This window comes from Lagenorhynchus albirostris, chromosome 14, assembly GCF_949774975.1.
Source record: "Lagenorhynchus albirostris chromosome 14, mLagAlb1.1, whole genome shotgun sequence".
In the NCBI taxonomy this organism is placed as follows: Eukaryota; Metazoa; Chordata; class Mammalia; order Artiodactyla; family Delphinidae; genus Lagenorhynchus; species Lagenorhynchus albirostris.
The window spans coordinates 81,136,529-81,157,195 of record NC_083108.1 but is presented as its reverse complement, the minus strand read 5'-3'; the positions used below and the strand labels follow the sequence as shown (position 1 = coordinate 81,157,195).

The following is a 20,667-nucleotide window of genomic DNA, read 5'->3' as shown; positions in this document are numbered from 1 at the left end:
AGCATCGGCAGAAGTTTGTATAAGACAGTGGGTGATAACTGCCACTCCAGCAGCAGCCGCGGCTTCTGCAGGTGCCCTGCCGGGGAGGAGGAAATGACGGCCGTGACCGTGACCGGCGTTCCTCCCCGCAGCGGGCCGGCCTGAGAGAGGACGACCGTGTCCGAGGGGTCCAGAGAGGAGACAGGAACTTCAAACGTGTTCTCAGAGAGGCGCATGTGCGGATTCCACATGAGAATGTGTTTCTAACACTGGCCCTTTCAATGCAGTAACAAGGAAATAAGATTGCAATTTTTAAAAAATCCCCCCTCCACTTTTTTTTTCTTTTTTTTAAATATAAGGTAATACTGATACTCAGGCAGAAGAGGATGAAAGAGCCCAGGAGAGCCAGGTAATATTCCTTCCTTTTGCTTTGCTTACTTGCTATTTTTAAAATATAATTTAATCTTTTGAATAGGTAATGTATTCATATGTTCTAAACATTAAACAACGTTAAAAATACGTACAGTAAAAATAAAAAAAAAATCTCCCTCCAAACACCATCTCCTGCTCAGTTCCCAGCCCCCCAAACAGGTAATCAGGGTTATTAATGTCTTTTTTATTTTTTCAGAGATTTTTAAAATGTACATACAAGCCAAGATTAATAGTCTTTCCACCTCCTTTTTTTTACACATATGGGGGCATATTACATAAACTGATCTGCACTTCGCTTTTTATAGCTGTATAGTATTCCGTTATGTGGGTGTACCGTAATTTAATCAGGCCTTATTGGTTGACATGACATTTGGGATGTTTTCTGATCTTTTAGGTGTATTATAAACAATGCTATAATGAACTGTCTTGAACACCTATCATTTTACAGATATACTAATATTTCTTTAGGATAAATTCATAGAAGTAGAATTGCTCCATAAAAGGTTCCTTCCTCATCTTTACCTTAAAAAGACAGGGCTCTTGAAAACTGTTTCCTAAAGCCAAAATTATCAAAACAGCCTTAGTTTTAAAAATGGTATTATATGGAGGCAAACTATTCTGTTTTTGGAAATGCATAGCCCACAAGCAACAAACATCTATTTTCAATTTTTATTATATATTTTGGACATACTTGTCTCATTCAAAATTCAAAGGTACAAAAGCCTTCTTTCACTTGTAAATAAAAGAGAAACTCAGTGCATTAGTGATTTGTTTTAGTTATGACATCTCCTTTGAAAGGCATGTAAGGATTCAACGCACAGCCTAATTTACCCTGAATAGCATTGTCTCTGCTTAGTTTGTATGTCTGATGAGCACAAACTTAATTCACAATGTTTTCTCTTTCCCCCTTCCTTTCCGCTTCCGTTTGTTTCATCTGCCATTGCCAACGCTTTTCTTCCAATCAGCAAATGGTTTGTTTTATGTTTCCTAATTTGTGAGCACGTGTGTGTGTGTGTGGTTTCCCACTGTACTTACATCCATTTTGTGGCTTTTTCCCCCCTTTCTGATATGTATCTGCTAACAGGGTAAAGTCTTTAGAAAATACAGTTTGAGAAGTGAGATGAGATTCAGTGGGTCTTGCCTTCAATGGCAGAAGGGAGATTCTGCAGAGAATCACAAAGCTAGTGATTTCTAGCTTTGTTTCATAACTGCCCCAGCAGGAGAAAAAGGCCAGACATTTCCTTAAAATGTGGATGTGTATGTATGAGTATATACACACACACAGATGTATTTTTTAATACTGTAAAATGGGATTTTTTTCCCCAATGGACATTTAGAGAAATGAGACCTTTGTATCTGTGGAAGAAGGAAGAAACTTACTGATTTTTTTCTTTTCTTGGCTGCACCATGCGGCATGTGGGATCTAGTTCCCTGACTGGGGATCGAACCCTCGCTCCTTGCCTTGGAAGCACAGAGTCTTAACCGCTGGACCGTCAGGGAAGTCCCGAAACTTACTGATTTTAAATTAAAGTGCCCTTGCTTTGCCAGGTTAGGACAAGAGCGTTTCCTCCTGGTGGGCAGTCATCTCGTTATCCCACTGCCCCAATTCTGGGCCCAGGTGGCCTGAATGCTGCCCCTTCAGTGTGTGGCCACACCTCCTCAGGTGAAAGAGAGCTTAAGCCTTCTCTTTAAAACGCCTTCCTTTTTCTCTGAAGACCCATGTACCATCCCACCATGACTAATAAGTGAGTGTTAAATTGTAGTTGGAGGAGAACTTCCATGAGCTTTTTGAAATCTACAGAACATGAAAGTCCTGGCTTAGTTGTAGTTTAGTGTAATAAGTAACGGGTTACGCTTTCTGTGCAGTGTGTGTGTGTGTGTGTGTGTGTGTGTGTGTGTGTGTGTGAACATAATCTAAAACACGGCTGCGTCGCGGCTGCTGTGGGGCCCTGCGACTCCAGCATATACTCTGCAGCCACAGCCTGAGAGTGTACTTGTAGCTGCTTGATGCTCCAGCGGACACATTTCAGACATTTTACACGTCTGCTTTTGTTTTTTCCTAAAAAATCAGATTGATTTCCTAAATTCAGTAATAGTGGACCTTCAGAGGAAGAATCAGGATCTCAAGATGAAGGTGGAGATGATGTCGGAAGCAGCCCTGAATGGGAACGGTGACGACATGAACAATTATGACAGGTATTTCACGTCCAGCGATACTGAGCAGAACCTTAGTTCCATCTAAATAAATGTGTGTTTTTAAAGTTAGGTTCTCCAGACAGAGGACAAATATCGCATGATATCGCTTCTAGGTGGAATCTAAAAAAATGGTACAAACAGAAACAGAGTTACAGATGTAGAAAACAAACTTACAGTTACCAGGGGGTAAAGCGGGGGGAGGGATAAATTGGGAGATTGGGATTGACATATACACAGTACTGTATTTAAAATAGATAACTAATAAGGACCTACAGTATAGCACAGGGAACTCTACTCAATACTCTGTGGTGACCTATATGGGAAAAGAATCTAAAAAAGAGTGGAATTATATACATGTATGGCTGATTCACTTTGTGTACAGCAGAAGGTAACACAACATTGTAAATCAACTATACTCCAATACAAAATTTTTAAAAAGAATATATATATGTATAACTGAGTCACTCTGCTATACAGCAGAAATTAACAAAACGTTGTAAATCAACTATACGTCATCAGTAAAATTAAAAAAAAAAAAAGGCTCTCCAGTGGATTGGAGAAACAGTTGCTTTGTGGTCATTTGGCCATAAATTGACTTCCACAAATCTGGCAGGAGAGTGAAAATGGTTTGATGTGAAAATTTAAAACGTGGACCGTAGTACTTAAACACTTGAGGCTCCCAGACTTGGCCGTAATTCTTGCTTATTTTTTGTTCATTACAAGTGATAACTGTCTCTTGAATTTCTTCTGATGGAGATGAGTTTCTGATTATGCACATTAACATTTGTAGTGATGACCAGGAGAAACAGTCCAAGAAGAAACCTCGCCTCTTCTGTGACATATGTGACTGCTTTGATCTCCACGACACAGAGGATTGTCCTACCCAGGCACAGATGTCTGAGGACCCCCCCCATTCCACACACCACGGCAGTCGGAGCGAGGAACGCCCCTACTGTGAAATCTGTGAGATGTTCGGGCACTGGGCAACCAACTGCAATGACGACGAGACTTTCTGATGAAGCCTCACATCCAGAACTGGGCTTTCTCAGATGCACTAGCTTAGGCAACTGACCACCAGCATTGTGTGTGCAGACTTCAGGAGAACTCATGTTCTTTTTGACCCCCCATCAACAAATCTAAGAAAATAATTTGATCTTCAACAAATCTCCCTTTTAGTCTCCCCTTATAAGTTTATCAGTTAGAATAATCAATAGGTGAGTTTTCACCTCTGATTTTGTCTTCTTGAATTTAAAAAGTATTAACAAGACATTGCACCAGATGCCATTACATTAATTGTCCCTAGGGAGACCTCAGAGAACGACTCCTACCCTCACAATACCTTATTTAAGTAACTTTAAATTATGCTGTTACTTTTCATATTTGCACTAAAATATTTCCAGGCTGCGTTTGTATATTTAGATGTTTTGGTTAAACTTTGACACTGGAATGAGTTGAGAAAATGTGCCACTTTGCATATTCATCTACTCATTTAAAATATTTTATACTTAAAGAAATATCTGAGCTCTTTGCACTACCTGATATCAGTAGTGCCTTTATTTCAGGCTTGATGATACTTAGGTGTGATTATAAAATCATGAAACAGGTAAAGGGAGGGGGAAGCCCCCAGACTGCTGTGGGGACATTTTATAATCTCTATGCTGCACCCACTTACTCTTCTATGGTGTTTTTTGTTTATTGGTTTTGCATAATTTCAGCTTCTATATATTATATGTATATATTTTTGTAAAATCTCTATTTTGGGAAAAAACATATACAATGTGTCTTTCTTTTCAGATTTTTACCTTTATGAAAAAGAAAACACTTAAAATGTTCATCAGGACCTAACGGACTAGGCCAGAAATAGCATCATGTGGCTTTGCAGCTCCTTGTTCTTTGTGTTTTCATTCTATTTCTTTATCAGATATAAATAACTGGGAGAATTCTCTCCAGATTTTTTTTCCTTCTCCAGCAGATAGCCCCAGCAGTCAGTTAATTAGATAATAAGCCACTATAAAACACCTAAATTAACCAATCTACAATCTTTACACGTTTTTTTTTTACTGTGTTTTTAGATGAATGTACGATGAGAAATTCAACATTAATAATTTTGGATTTTCTTATCACAAAAAATAAACTGAAGGACCTCAACCACAAGAAGTTTATCAACCAGTTTGAATCTATTTATCTTCATTTGAATGTCTCCTAGAATGTGTAAAAAGTAATAAATAAATGTATCTTCCATGAGACATGTATAATAAGAACTTCTATAATTGTATATATGCCTTTGATGTATTTTCCTCTCAAGATTATCAACTATGTGTTTGACAAGTGAAAAATCTGTAGTCAGTTGAAATTTGGGGTTATAAACATATTAGGAACTGTTTCACAAACACAATATGTAAAGCAATATTAAAATCTGAGCAAACAAGTGTTCTGTATCTACTTTAATAAATGGTTATTCTTTTTGGCCAGTGTAGTAAACTGGTATTATTCTCAGGTTTATTTGTCATAATGGTTTTTCTTTAAGTGAGCGAGCACTAGAGACCCAAATAGCAATTTCTACTGCAGTCTGTTGATAAACTGCTTTTAAGAAATTATCTCAAAGCATTCTATGACCCATTCAGCATAAGATCAATACCCAAGGTGGTTACCCGTTGCTATGTCTCACTACGTTACCTGACAGAAATGTAAGTGGCACCAGGTAGTACCCACTACCTATTACAGCATGAAGTTTTGGAAGGAAACTCTGTGAAAGCTGTTGTGGTATTTTCCAAAATGATAACTGAACCAAGCAATCTGTTTTATGAGCTCTGACCCCCCCACACACACACAGGTAGATATTTCCAAAGCAGAGTTACCAGCTGAACATTATTTTGACCTAAAAATAACCCCAACAGTGGTCCTTGACTTCAGCTTTGACCGAATTGATGAAAAGACTCAAAACTATGAACTACATTTGTTGTGGTGACCATTTCACAACATATACGTATATCAAATCATTATGTTGTACACCTAAAATTAATATTAAATATCCATTATATCAATTAAAATACATTTTAAAAGGAAAAAAACTCGCACACTAAACAAGTCTGTGATATTTATAGGGCAACTGCGGTAGTACTGCAGTATCACCAGTTGGGTCTTTACACAAATAAAACACCTCTGTTGATCGTTTAGAATCCTGGTCCTGTTTGCAGAGGATCGTTTATCATCCGAGTCTTGCTCGTTTGCACCCACGCATGCCTGAGAGTTCGCTAACCGTGGGCACCTTTACCTCTTACGTGGGTGTGCCCTCATTTACCAGTTCAGGACATGGCCTGCTGAGCTCAACATTTATTCTCCCAGATGGTGCTAAAATAATACATGTTCTCAGTTGAGCAAAAAGCCTGCGCACGTGAGAAGAGTTTGTGATACAGGTTGAGAAGAATCCCTGTGAACTAGGGCATGGAACAGTCTACACGTGTGGAAACATGTTATTTTAAAATTAAATGTCTTTGAAAGAGTCAAGAAGTTGAGAGTGGAAGTATGTAAATATGTATAGTTGATTACTGTATCATCCCCAAATTCCACTCTTTGCTTATTCATACTCCATGGTAATTGCTTAGCGAGTCCTTTCTTAGTAACAGTGTATAAAGGGTTGAAGGGAGCCAGGCAAGACCAGACATTTTCAAGCCCCTTTCAGCAGATCCCAAATAGCCAATTTTACACCTCAAAGTACTGAAACGGATATATCTTCCAAATAAGTTATTTATTTAGCCATTATTAAATAACAGGCACCCTGCTAAGCCTTTTACATTAAATCACACGATGTAAATTACATCCTGTTTCACCCTCGCAACTCACGAGGTAACATGCAAATTTTACCTAGATTCCACATCGAAAAGTATTTGTGTGAAATACCATGTCCCGTGAATGTCTACTAGGAAGAGCTGAACAGACAAGTCACTCAAGGTTCCCTCAGCCCTTAGCCATCTTTGTAGATTTTAGCCGACAAACCAAAAGGGCAAAGCGCAGGACCTTTTTGATTGCTATAATTTAAAAGATTTCCATTCAAGTTTAGCTTCGTTACCACCTTACAGCGAGTATGCTTGCTGCTAAGATGAAAGTCTCGATTTTTAAACGGGACGAGTAGGATCCGGTCTCTGCCCTTAAACCCAATTCTCAGCGCCCAACTGAGGTGCCCTGGACTGAGGCGGGGTCTGGACGGGTCTGTCGCTCACGGGGAGCCTCGGAACCCACGCAGCGGAAGGAAGAGGCGGGCGCTAGGGCCTGGGGAGAGAGCAGCAGACACCCGCCGATTCCGGTTTCCGGGTTTGGCTTGCTGTCAGCGGCCCTCGTCACGTGAACATGCCGTCACGTGAACATGCCGTCACGTGACAGCGTCTGTGGGCCTCGCGTCGGGGTAAAGCCGATCCGGTTGGATTGCAGGGAAAAGAGAGCGGTGGGGCAAGATGGCGGCGCACCTGTCCTACGGGCGAGTGAACCTGAACGTGCTGCGCGAGGCGGTGCGTCGCGAGCTGCGCGAGTTCCTGGACAAGTGCGCGGGAAGCAAGGTGAGGGACAGTGCGCGGCGACACCGTCCTCCGGCGCCGTCCGGCCTGGCCTGATCAGGTCCCTGACCGCCTGGGCTTCAGGTGTACGAAGTTTCCTAGGGCTTCCAGGAGGAGAGCTGGCGGGAATGCTAAGTCGGGGAGAGGGGCCCGCTGCAGGGGCCTGGGGCGTCCAGCCCGCAGTCCGCGTGGCATCGTGATTGTTTCATGGCAGCAGAATAAGCCACCGTGCTGTCTCAGCCTCTAGTGAACCAGCTTGTGGTCAGGTCGAGGGGCGGATCTGGTGTCCCCGAGCTCCCACCCCAGACACGGGAACTGGTGATGCGGACCCGGCCCAGGGACGTAGCTGGTCCGGTGTCCATTCATTACAAAGATCATATGTGTCGTTACAAATCATACCCTCAAAAGTATGAAGCACCAGCACCTTACAATCTGCTGCTCCCTCGGATTATGAGAAGTTGTAGCTATTTGAGGTTTTAACGTCGGCTTCCTTAAATAGTATTGTTCCTCCTGTTAGACGTTTATTAGCACCCAGCTCACAATGGAATCAGAAACCGTAGATTAGAGACTTCATAGGATTTCTTTTAAGTGGTATTACCTCTCCTCTCTCCCCTTAGGATTTATCAGTCCCTCTAAGTAACTGGCAATACAACTCTGAAGAGAAAAGGAAAATTGGGGAAACTCAGGAATCAGTATTAGAAAAAAATAGGACCTCAAGAGGTAGAGTGGATGCTAGAAACAATTGAAAGAAAACAAAAGCAGGCTAAGTCCTACGTGCCCAGTTCAAGCTCAGGAAATAAATGTGAAATCTGAATGAGATCATGGATTGTATCAATGTAATATCCTGGTTGTAATACTTATTGTACTATAGTTTTGCAAAATGTTTCCACTGGGGGAAACTGGGCAAAGTGTACTAGGGGGTCTCTGTGTTGTTTCTTACAACTGAATATTAATCTACAGTTATCTCAATAAAAATTTCAATTAAAAATGAAAGAAAAAGAAATCACACTGGAGTTTAGCAGTGGTAGGGCCCCAGAGCACTACCCTGTGGGGTCATTAAGTCCTAGGTTGGAGTCCTGACTCCCTTATACTGTGTACGTCCAAGTTCCCTATATGGCCTTGGACGTTACTTAAACTTTCTGAGCCTTTAAAAATTTCCTCTTCTGGGACTTCCCTGGTGGCGCAGTGGTTAAGAATCCTCCTGCCAATGTAGGGGACACGGGTTTGAGCCCTGGTCCGGGAAGATCCCACGTGCTGTGGAGCAACTAAGCCCATGCACCACAACTACTGAGCCCACGTGCCACATCTACTGAAGCCGGTGCGCCTAGAGCCCGTGCTCCACAACAAGAGAAGCAGCCACAATGAGAAGCCCCCGCACTGCAACGAAGAGTAGCCCCTGCTCGCCGCAACTAGAGAAAGCCCGCATGCAACAAGACCCAAAACAGCCAAAAATAAAACTTAGTTTAAAAAATAAAGTATACAATTCAATTTTAAAAAATTTCCTCTTCTGTCAAAATAAGATTTGTAATACCTATATCAGAGGTTTTAATTTTTATAATTCGATTATATGATACTTATATATAAAATACAAGTTGAGGACTTCCCTGGTAGTGCCATGGTTAGGAATCCGCCTGCCAATGCAGGGGACACGGGTTCGAGCCCTGGTTCATGCCGCAGAGCAACTAAGCCCTTGTGCCACAACTACCGAGCCTGCGCTCTAGAGCCCGTGAGCCACAACTACTGAGCCCGAGTGCCACAACTCCTGAAGCCTGTGCACCTAGAGCCTGTGCTCCGCAACAAGAGAAGCCACCGCGATGAGAAGCTGTAGCCCCCGCTCGGGAGAAAAAGCCTGCGTGCAGCAAGAAAGACCCAATGCAGCCGAAAATAAATAAATTAATTAATTAAAAAATAAGATAGGGCTTCCCTGGTGGCGCAGTGGTTGAGAGTCCGCCTGCCGATGCAGGGGACACGGGTTCATGCCCCGGTCCGGGAAGATCCCACATGCTGTGGAGCGGCTGGGCCCGTGAGCCATGGCCGCTGAGCCTGCGCGTCCGGAGCCTGTGCTCCGCAACGGGAGAGGCCACAACAGTGAGAGGCCCGTGTACCACAAAATAAATAAATAAATAAATAAAAAATAAAATAAAAGTTGAGTTGTTGCAATTGGCAGTTTCCATATGGTTCAGTCTAATAATAATACCATGACACAGATACACAGCAAAGTACCGTCCTTGTTTCCTTTGAGGACAGTGACTAGGTCTTAACTTTCCCATTTATCACCAGTAACATCACTTACCCTGATGCTATTTTTTTAAGACCTGTAGGATATGAATGTGGCCAGAGCCAGTTATAATCTTTGTTAATTCAGACTTTGAGACCAATAGTCCTACTACGTATGACTGCTATTTTCTGTTGGTATTGTTGAAATTCCTGATATTAACTGTAATGAGAGAATGTTTCTCCCCTCTTATAGGCAATAGTTTGGGATGAGTACCTCACAGGACCATTTGGCCTGATTGCACAGTATTCACTACTGAAGGTAAATGAGCTATTTGGGTTTTGTTCAGGGATTGATAATTCTGTACTTTAGGGACCTCCTTGGCAGTCCAGCTATTAAGACTCTGCGCTTCCACTGCAGGGGGGGCGAGGCTTCGATCCCTGATCTGGGAACTAAGATCCCGAATGCCGCGAGTTGCGGCCATAAATTTAAAAATTAAATTTAATTTAATTTTAAAAAAATAATAATTCTGTACTTTAGTAATAATAATAAGTTTACATTTCCTCCTGAGTAGGTGGCTTGCAAGGCTGTTTGGTTTTTATAAACACCGATACCAATGCCTGGCTAACATTTTGTATACAGCAGTCCTTCAGCTGATGATTCTATACTGATCCTAATTACTAGCATTGTATTATGTGACTGTTACCTGGTGTCTTTGATAGTGCATCACGTGAGAGTCATTTAAATTCAGATACAGTAGCAGTGACTTCGTCCTGAAACCTTGTCCTTTACACAGCTGGCTTTGGGAAATCTAAATTTTGATAACAAAGTATTGATGTACATTTGACTGGGAGTGTTTATGATGTCTGAGTCTGGATACCATACGTAAATTTCAGGGGTTTTGTTAACCTTTTGTGTGTGTGTGTTTTCCTAGGAACATGAAGTGGAAAAAATGTTCACGCTTAAAGGAAGTCGTTTGCCAGCAGCTGATGTCAAGAATATTATTTTTGTTGTCAGACCCAGGCTAGAATTGATGGATATAATCGCTGAAAATGTGCTCAGGTATCTCTCAGAGCTCTTGTTTGGGCCAAAAGAAGTTAATCCTTCTCGTGGTTTTAATGTCCTGAGCTTTTCATTGTGAACCCCTTCTCTTGCCAGTACCTTGGAAAGTGGTCTTTTGGAAAAACTGGGACAGGCACGGAAGAATACAATGAAGAAAAGTGGGAAACTTGTGACATTGTTCAAACAGTTTGAGAGGGCGGTTATCATAAATCCCCATTCTTTCAGGACAGCTAAAAGTTTGGACGTGTATCAGTAGAAAGGACACTGATTTGAAAAACAAAAAACAAACAAAACACCTCTAATGGTTATACTGAATATAAGGTGCTTGAATTTCATAAGCAAAGTTAGAGCTGATTAAAATTTTATTTAGCGTCCAGTCTAGAGAGAGGAAGTTCTCTCAGCCCAGTCTGTACTCTGTGGTATAATCGATTGATGTGGCCCCTAAAATCTTAAAAGCATATGGGCTATTTTGAGAAGTCCAGTGTCGAGGAGAGATAGGAGTCAAGAGTGATGTTTCGTTTTAATATGAGACGCTGTGGCTGCATTGGTTTGGTTAAAGAACAATTTGTTTTCAACAAGACACAGATATCCTGCTTCAATAAACCTGAGAGCTTTAATGCCCCCATAAATAGTTTAAGAGAAAGCTAGAAAATGCAAATACCGGCTATGAATCAACGCTTTCCTGTCAGGGAAAAAAAGAGAGAGAGAGAGCGAGAAAGCGACTGTTAACAGTTTGGGTCTGAAAGTCAATGTTCATTTGTTTATCTAGCCAGCATTTATTTAGTGCCTCCTGTGTGCCCGGCAGTTTGAATAAAGTAAGTGAAAGAGTCTGTGACTCTAAAGAGCTTGTAAGCTAACAAATGTTCCTTCTTTTGCAGTGAAGACAGACGTGGCCCAGCAAGAGATTTCCACATTTTGTTTGTGCCACGACGTAGCTTATTGTGCGAACAGCGGTTGAAGGATCTGGGTGTTTTGGGATCCTTTATTCATAGGGAGGAGTACAGCCTAGATCTCATTCCATTTGATGGGGATCTCTTATCCATGGAATCAGAGGGTGCTTTCAAAGTAAGTTTGGCCTTTTCTTTTTTAACGTCAGGCTTTAATTTTTGCCAAATTTGTGAACATGATGGTCATGTTAATCTCAGGTGTACAAGCAGAGTGATTCAGTATTTTTTGCAGATTATATTCCATTATAGGTTATTACAAGATATTAGGTGTAATTCCCTGTGCTATACAGTAAATCCTTGTTGCTTATCTATTTTATGTATTCTAGTTTGTATCTGTTGATCCCATACCCCTAATTTGTCCCTCCCCCCTTCCACTCCCCACCGGTAACCGCTAGTTTGTTTTCTATGTTTCTGTGCGTCGGTCTCTGTTTTGTGTATACATTCATTTGTATTATTTTTTTAGATTCCACATATGAGTGATGTTATGTAGTATTTGTCTTACTTCACTAAGCATAATATTCTCTAGGTCCATCCATGTTGCTGCAAATGGCAATATTTCATTCTTTTTAGTTTTTTAAGGAACCTCCATACTGTTTTCCAGTGGCTGCACCAATTTACATTCCCACCAACAGTGTAGGAGGGTTCCCTTTTCTCCACACCCTCTCCAGCATTTATTATTTGTAGACTATTTTTTTAAATTAATTTTTATTGGAGTATAGTTGCTTTACAATGTTGTGTTAGTTTCTGTTGTGTAGCAAGGTGAATCAGCTATACGTATACATATATCCCCTCTTTTTGGGATTTCCTTGTAGGTTCTCATTAGCTATCTATTTTATACATAGTGGTGTATATATGTCAGTCCCAATCTCCTAATTCATCCCACCCTCCCTCCCCCTGCCTTGGTATCCATATGTTTGTTCTCTACATCTGTGTCTCTGTTTCTGCTTTGCAAATAACTGATGGCCATTCTGACCAGTGTGAGGTGATACCTCATTGCAGTTTTGATTTGCATTTCTCTAATAATTAACGATGTTGAGCATCTTTTCATGCGCCTATTGGCCATCTGTGTGTCTTCTTTGGAGAAATGTCTATTTAGACCTTCTGCCTATTTTTTGATTGAGTTGTTTAGTTTTTTGTTATGGAGTTGTAGGAGCTGTCTGTATATTTTGGGAATTAAGCCCACGTCGGTCACATCATTTGCAAATATTTTCTCCCAGTCCATAGGTTGTCTTTTCATTTTGTTTATGGTTTCCTTTGTTGTGCAAAAGCTTATAAGTTTGATTAGGTCCAATTTGTTTATTTTTGCTTTTATTTCTATTGCCTTGGGAGACCGACCTAAGAAAACATTGGTATAATTTATGTCAGAGAATGTCTTGCCTATGTTCTCTTCTAGGAGTTTTATGGTATCATATATTATATTTAAGTCTTTAAGCATGGCACGTTTTTAGAACTGGGCATTTATCTTTTCGTTATAAGAGTTTTAAGAATTCTTAATATATTCTGGATGCAAGTCTCTTACCAGATATTTGATTTGCAAATATTTTCTCCCATTCTGTGGGTTCTTTTCACTTTTTGGTGAAAGGGATATCTCAATGCACCAAAGATTTTAACTCTGATGAAGTTCGATTTATCTTTTTTTCTCTTGTTGCTTATGCTTTTGGTGTCGTATCTGATCTAAGGTCACGAATTTACTCCTATGTTTTCTTCAAAGAATTTTATGATTTTGGTCCTACATCTAGGTCTTTGATGGGTTTTGAGTTTATTTTTATCTGATGTGAGGTCGGGGTCCAACTTCCTTCTGCATGTGCAGATATGCATGTGGATATCCATGTGTTCCAGCACCATTTGCTGAAAGAGTATATTTTCCTCAGTTAATTGTCTTGGTACCCTTGTCGAAAATCAGTTGTCCCTAAATGTGTTTATTTCTGGTGTCTCAGCTCTACCCCATTGATCAGTATGTCTGTCCTTAATGCCAGTAACAAACTGTCTTGATAAATGTAACTTTGTAGTAAGCTGTGAAATTTGGAGGTATGAGCCCTTCAAAGTAGTATATCACTTTTTTTCTTTCAGTTTGTGTTGTTTTAGTCTTAATAAATCCTTCTCTACCTGAAGACATAGAAAATCTTGTATTTTCCTTTAAAAGTTTTAAAGTTTTGCTTTTCACGTTCAGGTCTTTAATTCAGCTTGAACCATGTGTTTGGAGTGTGTGGTGTGAAGTAGGGACTAATTTATTTTTATCTGTATTTTTCTATATGAGGCTTATTTATTTTTTCCATATAGTGCCAGTTGTTCCAGCGCAGTTTTTCCCCACTGATTATGTTCGACGCATGTTTGTTAGCGAATATGCATATCTTTGTTCCCCAGTTCTGGATGGTTTTTCCAAATGTAATTTTATATATTGGTTTTGTTTACAACTTTATTTCAAAGAATGCTTTCTCTCATAAGAATATTACTTTATGTTGAAAAAAGTAATTTGAAAATCTTTCATAAACATAATCTGTGTACATGAAAATTTCTTTGAGTAAGAAAGGGTACAGAATGGAAAGTAAGCCACTCTCCACCCAATTCTCAAAATGCCATACCTCCCAGAAGCAATCACTATTACTCGTTCTTTTTTAATTTGTCTTTGGAAGTGCTTTAGGCAGCTACAGCTCATAGTATATATGAGCTTTTATTCAAATGGTAGCATATCCTATGTAACTTCGGTAACTTACGTTATTCTCTTAATAATATATCTTGGAGTCATTTTCTACCATCTATGAAAATACTTTTTTATTCTTAGCTGAAGCTGCATACTGTTCCATTGTTTGGATGTACAATGATTTAAGTCAGTCCCCTTTTGAAGGACATTTTGTTGTTTCTCATCTTATGCTTTTAGAGGCAGTGCTACAGTGAATTACCTCATGCACAGATCACTGTACACGTGTAGGCTCTTTTTTTTTTTTTTTTTTTTGCGGTACGCGGGCCTCTCATTGTTGTGGCCTCTCCTGTTGCGGAGCACAGGCTCCGGACGCGCAGGCTTAGCGGCCATGGCTCACAGGCCCAGCTGCTCCGTGGCATGTGGGATCTTCCTCGGCAGGAGGACTCTCAACCACTGCGCCACCAGGGAAGCCCTGTATCTGTAGGCTCTTTACCTGCCTTTGACATTTGTCTATTGACTTAGCTTATGGTAGTTTTTGCTATGCGTACTTTCTTAGTGTAATCATATTTATCTGTATTTCCTTCTTTGAGTTATGCGTATGTGACGTTGATGCTGCTGGTCTGGAGACTAGAACTTTTGAGAACCACTGGTGTTGTGCAAAAAATTATTTGAAACTCTTTCTTCCCTAGTATGTTGTTACAGTGACCACTGCTTTCAAAGAGTGAACCTGAGGAAAAGCTCAGTGGCACCACTGATGAATTTTATAACCAGGAGAGTTTCATGGCTCTTCTTTTCAGCCATGTTCCCCACTGATTTGCTTACAGTAAATCTCTTCCAATGATGGTACAGATTTCCTGTCCCCCAACATTTTATATGAAAATTTTCAAATATACAGAAAAGTTGAAAGAATGGTACAGCGAACACCCGTATGCTCATCACCTAGGTTCTGAAATTAACATTTTGCTATATTTGCTTTGTCAGGTAGCTATAATGGTATACCCTCATGTAATTAATTCACATCCGTGTAATTAATGTGAATTGGTAGCAGCTGAGGAAAACCAGTCCTGGCATGACAAAACCTGTACAGAGGAGAGATTTCCTGTTTATTTAACCGCTGGTTTGCAAAAAAGAACAGAATTCTTTTCTGCTGAGAATTTCAAGCCCTTGGCTTATATATGTTCACTTAAGATTCTATTTTAGAAGTCAGAGATTTCGCCTGGATAATAAAGCTGAGAGTTCTACCTAATGTTAAATTCAAGCCCGATTTCTGATAGAGTTGAGGTCATTTTACTTATTTATGTGATTTTAAACAGTGAGCATAATTTAGCTTTTCGTGGCATCAGGAGGCACGTGTAGATCTCTCTGTGCTTTGGGGCTGTGATAATGACCGTATTGCACTGCACAAAACGTGGGAATTAGAGTTCAGCTCATTGAGCTCTAATGCTCAGTCACAGGGCTTAAACTGTTGGGGCCTTCATATGTATATATAGAAATCAGTATACATAAAATCTACCTACCTCCTTTGTAAAAACTGCAAGGTAGGGCTTCCCTGGTGGCTCAGTGGTTGAGAGTCCACCTGCCGATGCAGGGGACACGGGTTCGTACCCCGGTCCGGGAAGATCCCACATGCCACGGAGCGGCTGGGCCCGTGAGCCATGGCCGCTGAGTCTGCGCGTCCGGAGCATGCGCTCCGCAACGGGAGAGGCCAGAACAGTGAGAGGCCTGCGTACCGCAACAAAAACAAAAACAAAAACAAAAAAACTGCAAGGTAGCGGACGGTAGTGGCCTCCCTTCTGAGGCGGCGGTGCGGGCGCTACCCGCTGGGGCTCTGCTCCCCCGCACGAGCCCGCGCATCCTTCCCGTCGAGGTCCCCGCGTGGCGCGACCAGGCCCGGTGGCACGGATGTTTCCATGCAGGCGATTTTGACAGCAGTCATCATACCAAGCTATTATGAAATGTGATGTCGGTCTGGAGGACGGATAATATATAAGCCAGTTCTTGACACGCTGTCTACACGGAAACATCTGAGACCATCAGTCCACTTCACTTTGCCATTGAACATGATCCCTATAAGCATATAATACATAATTGTTGAAATGTAACTAAAATGTGAAAAACATGTATATCTTCTTCTGGCTCAAGGAATATTATTATAAAAGAGTTAAAAACTGTGGCCTTTCATTTATACAAATGGAAAATTGTATTGACTTCTCTCAAGTAGTAAGGTAAGGGAAGAAAAATAAAGTTTTCTCCAGCCCGTGCCCTAGTCACAGTACCATATTTTTTTCTCCTTAAGACTTTCAAAGCAAAGTTTAAAGGACCTGCATGATTGAATGAGTTTATGTTGTCCTTTTAATAATTTTAGAATGTCAAGTTTTCCTTGAAAGGTCTTACTTCTTATATGGTGTGCTAGACTGGCTGGTGTTACGTGAGTGAAGCGCTATAATTTTAGTTAAAATCAAAACCGCCTACCCTTTTTTTCCCCAACCTGAAGTAAGAATTGCCTACAATTAAGTCACGAAAACAAACACATTCCAAGTAGTTACAAGTACACCTGTTTAAAATTCATTTTCATTGGTTTGATAAACATAGAAAAACGAAACAACCAACAAACAAAAAAACTGCCAGGTATTCTATCGTGTAGGCATGTGGGACTTTGGGGTCAAAAAATATGTGAATTTGAATGTTAATGGGTATTAGCATTTGTCCCTCCAAAAATGTCCTCATGGCTTGAAATACCAGGTGATTCCACAAGCACAGAATACAGGGATATTAGTACAAATAATCATCCCACCACCAATTATAATAGAGCAAAAAATTCAAGATTAATATGTCATCAACTTTTAAATTTTTTTAAAAAGAATTACAAAAAGAATGTCTATAGTAATACAACTTTTTAAGTTTAAAAAAATGAATACGATTTTGAGAGATATTCCCTAATTTTTTTTTCTTGAATTTTTAGTTTAACTCTGCTCTGATAGGGAGTTTTAGGTAATTTTTCAAGAAAGTATGTCTTCAGACATTCTTGAGTTGGACATGTCATATGCAGTGAAATGTTAAAACCATCAGACTCGGAAGAGCCCCCAAGCACTCTCCCCAGGCTCTTTCCAGGCACAGCCCTCCTTCCTCCCTGGGTGGAGCACATGAGTCCCACCCCCTTGTGCTTAATGCCTCCAGTGTCCCCTCCCTCCTGGCTTTGGAAGCTGGAAGCACGTTGGGAGGGTCGGTGAGGGGTGTCTGGTACCGTGTTCCATTTTGACTTATGAGTGGATGATGATTGTAAAAAAAAAAATAATAATCCAAACAATTTCTAATAATAAAAGCTAACATTTGTTAAGGACTTACTATATGTTTCAGGTACTGGGATGAAATGTTTTACATGCAATTACCTCATTTAATCCATATACTATGTTGAATATACTCCCTTCTGCAGACAATAAATAAGGCACAGAGAGGTTACCTAAGTGGCCGAGGGCACCAGTTGGGAAGTGACACAGCCAAGGTTCAGATCAAGACAACCAGAGTCAAGAACCTGTGCTCTTACCCATGTCAGAACTGCTAGAGTCTCTCTTCTCACTTCCTAGCTGGTTTTGTGTATATTTTTTTGGTCCCTTTTTCTATGCAGAAAAGTATAATTTTGTCTACTTTACAAAATATACCCTGTATATTTTATAAGGTAAAATATATTTTCTGAAAATGAGATCACTCTCTAAAGATTCTTCAGCTACCTCTTTCTCATTTCTCAAGATGTTATGGCCTTCATTTGCTGTCAGTACATATGAAATTGGAGTCATGTTTGTAAAAACTGCCAGGTATTCTGTTGTGAGGTCATCTGGGACTTTGGGGGGGTCAAAGAATATGTGCGCTTATGTGGCCCTCCCACGGTGTCCTCCTAGCCTTTACACTCACAACGGTGAATGAGAAAGCCCAGTCCCTGTGTCAGTCTTTCTTAATCAGTAGCTTATTCAAGAGCTGATAAACTAAGAGGAGTGCCTTCCAGAAGGCTCTGCCACGGGAGAATTGCTGCCATAGCTGCCCCCGACGGCAGAGCTGTTGGCCTCATGGCCTGGGCTGGACCCGAGTCTGCAGCTTCCTGGCAAAGTGGGGAATTAGTGGAAACGGTCTTACCCAGTGGCTGTGTAGTCCCAGCGCCAGACAGAGGTGGGTGCCTCATGCACCCAGATGACCATGACCGTAACTGGCCCTTCCCCCCCGCAGGAGTGCTACCTGGAGAGCGACCAGACCAGCCTGTACCACGCAGCCAAGGGGCTCATGACCCTGCAAGCTCTGTACGGGACGATTCCCCAGATCTTTGGGAAAGGAGAGTGCGCCCGGGTGAGAAACGGCAGGTGCTTCTGGTGGTGGAGGAAGGGTCCCCTGGTCCCCAGGAAGGGAAGGAGTGGGAATCTGTTTACAAATACAGTCAATCCTTTTTATTTGGCAATTCACCTATTTACTGAAATTTATTTGTAGCCCCCAAATCAGTATTCACAGTGTTTTGTGGACATGCTCAGAGCGGCAGTAATTTGAGTTGTCCAGTATGCATGTTCCCAGCTGAGGTCACTCAGAGCAGCCCTGTGCCTTCAGCTCATACCATAAACAAGTGTCCTTTTTGCCGCTATATAATGCCATGCGCTGCTCAGTGCCACTTTTTTTTTTTTTTGCATTTTTGTGCTCTTTTTGATGGTGATTTTGCTGTTTAAAATGGCCCCCAAAGGTGGTGCAGAAGCACTGTCTAGTGCTCAGAGCGCAGGGAGGCTGTGATGGGCCTTAGGGAGAAATCTCGTGTTAGATGAGCTGCGTTCAGGCCTGAGTGATGGCGTTAGAGAATCAACGTCATATATTTAATGTGTCTTTAAACAGAAACACACATAAGACAAGGTTATAATTGATCAGATGACAAAAATGTTATAACCAGAGGTTCGCGGCACCCTAACCCTGATTGCCCCTCGGGGCAGTGGTTCGGTATTTGCTGGTTCAGTATTCACAGCAACTTTATAGAACAGAGCTACTGTGAATAACAGAAATAGACTCTCTGAACTAGGCCCCATTGAGAAATAGCTGCTGCCACTGGCTAAAGTGTAAGTGTTGGGACAGGCAGCCAACAGCGAATGCTTTTCTGTAGCTGCTTATTTCTTATCCATCTCACTCTTCCACCGTTTTTCTCCTTTTTTCACTTTTTTGATTCTTTCCATTTTTAGCCAAATTTTTTAATCTGCTTATTCCCAGGAGGGTCCCACCTGATCCCATGTTTTGTTTCCAGCAAGTGGCCAATATGATGATCAGGATGAAGAGAGAGTTTACAGGGAGCCAGAACTCAATATTCCCTGTTTTTGATAATCTCTTGTTGCTCGATCGGAATGTGGATTTGTTAACGCCTCTTGCCACTCAGCTTACGTATGAAGGACTCATTGATGAAATTTATGGCATTCAGAACAGTGAGTAAAGTAACACCTACTTTTACTAATAGGTAATCTGATAAAAATATCCAGAAGGCTGTTTTTTTAGAAGGTGCTTCCTTTTCAAGTAAATCAGAGAATATTTGAAAAAAATAAAAATGCTGACTTTAGACCTGCAGACGCTAGGATTAAACAACATCTGAGGGACTTCCCCAGCAGTCCAGTGGTTAAGACTTCACTCTTCCAATGCAGGGGGCATGGGTTCAATCCCTGGTCAGGAAACTAAGATCTTGCATGCCACACGGTGTGGCTAAAAAAAAAAAAAAAAATTAAACGACATCTGAGCAAACTACCATTGTCCGTCACACAAGGGCTGGCTGATGTTTACTGCACAGGACTGTGCTTGCCCGCTGTGAGCAGAGGCCAAGGGCTAAATAAACAGATGGCTCTGCAGTTGGAGAACATAGATGCCGTGGCAGGCAGTTGTTCAGGAAAGCTTCTGGAAGAGATGGCCTTGGTACTGGGTTTGGAAAAAGGGGTAGAGTTTAGGGGGGTTGCTGGCGAGGGGCAGGTGGCATAATACCTGCAGGGAACCATGGGACGACCAGCTTGCTGAGGCAGAGAGCACAGCTGGGACATTCTGGGGAAAAGGCTGATACGGGAGGTTGGGACACTCGACGAAAGATTTGAAGGCCTGCTAGAGTTTAGGCCTGACAAACTGTTGGGGTCAGAGGTCACAAATGTTTTATTTGGTTTTGGTCCACATGATGTTTGTCTGTTTGTTTCTGTCAGCATTTAAAATTGGAGAGAATTTTTAATAATAATCCTGATGGATGCCATGTCTTTTTTTGTTTGTTTTGTTTTTGTTTTTGTGTTTGCGGTACACGGGCCCCTCACTGTTGTGGCCTCTCCCGTTGTGGAGCACAGGCTCCGGACGCGCAGGCTCAGCGGCCATGGCTCACGGGCCCAGCCGCTCCGCAGCATGTGGGATCTTCCTGGACCGGGGCACGAACCCATGTCCCCTGCATCGGCAGGCAGACTCTCAACCACTGCGCCACCAGGGAAGCCCTGCCATGTCTTTTTTTAAATTTATTTTTATTTTTTTGGCCATGCCACATGGCTTGCAGGATCTTAGCTGCAGGGATCAAACCCAGGCCCTCAGAAATGAAAGCACAGAGCCCTAACCACTGGACCGCCAGGAAATTCCCATATATGCCATGTCTTTAAAAACATCTGAAGCTCTGGC

General features: G+C 41.5%; 2 protein-coding genes across 7 annotated transcripts in view; both read left to right on the top strand.

Moving 5' to 3' along the window:
- Nucleotides 1-5,076, top strand: part of CLIP1 (CAP-Gly domain containing linker protein 1) — a 121,718-nt gene extending 116,642 nt beyond the window's left edge. The window contains 3 exon segments of the mRNA XM_060170421.1: nt 339-388; nt 2,483-2,607; nt 3,398-5,076. Coding sequence (XP_060026404.1) covers nt 339-388; nt 2,483-2,607; nt 3,398-3,623 — 401 coding nt within the window. The 3' untranslated portion in view covers nt 3,624-5,076.
- A 1,911-nt stretch (nt 5,077-6,987) lies between these two features.
- Nucleotides 6,988-20,667, top strand: part of VPS33A (VPS33A core subunit of CORVET and HOPS complexes) — a 28,767-nt gene continuing 15,087 nt past the window's right edge. For 3 of the 6 annotated variants that reach the window (XM_060170774.1, XM_060170773.1, XM_060170776.1), the window contains exons 1-6: nt 6,988-7,160; nt 9,628-9,693; nt 10,307-10,434; nt 11,313-11,499; nt 18,241-18,357; nt 19,286-19,460. In XM_060170774.1, the coding sequence (XP_060026757.1) occupies nt 7,059-7,160; nt 9,628-9,693; nt 10,307-10,434; nt 11,313-11,499; nt 18,241-18,357; nt 19,286-19,460 (775 nt within the window). In that variant the 5' untranslated portion in view covers nt 6,988-7,058. Of the gene's footprint in view, nt 7,161-9,627; nt 9,694-10,306; nt 10,435-11,312; nt 11,500-18,240; nt 18,358-19,251; nt 19,461-20,667 lie in introns of those variants that run through there. The other 3 variants (XM_060170778.1, XM_060170775.1, XM_060170777.1) reach the window with 3 other exon arrangements.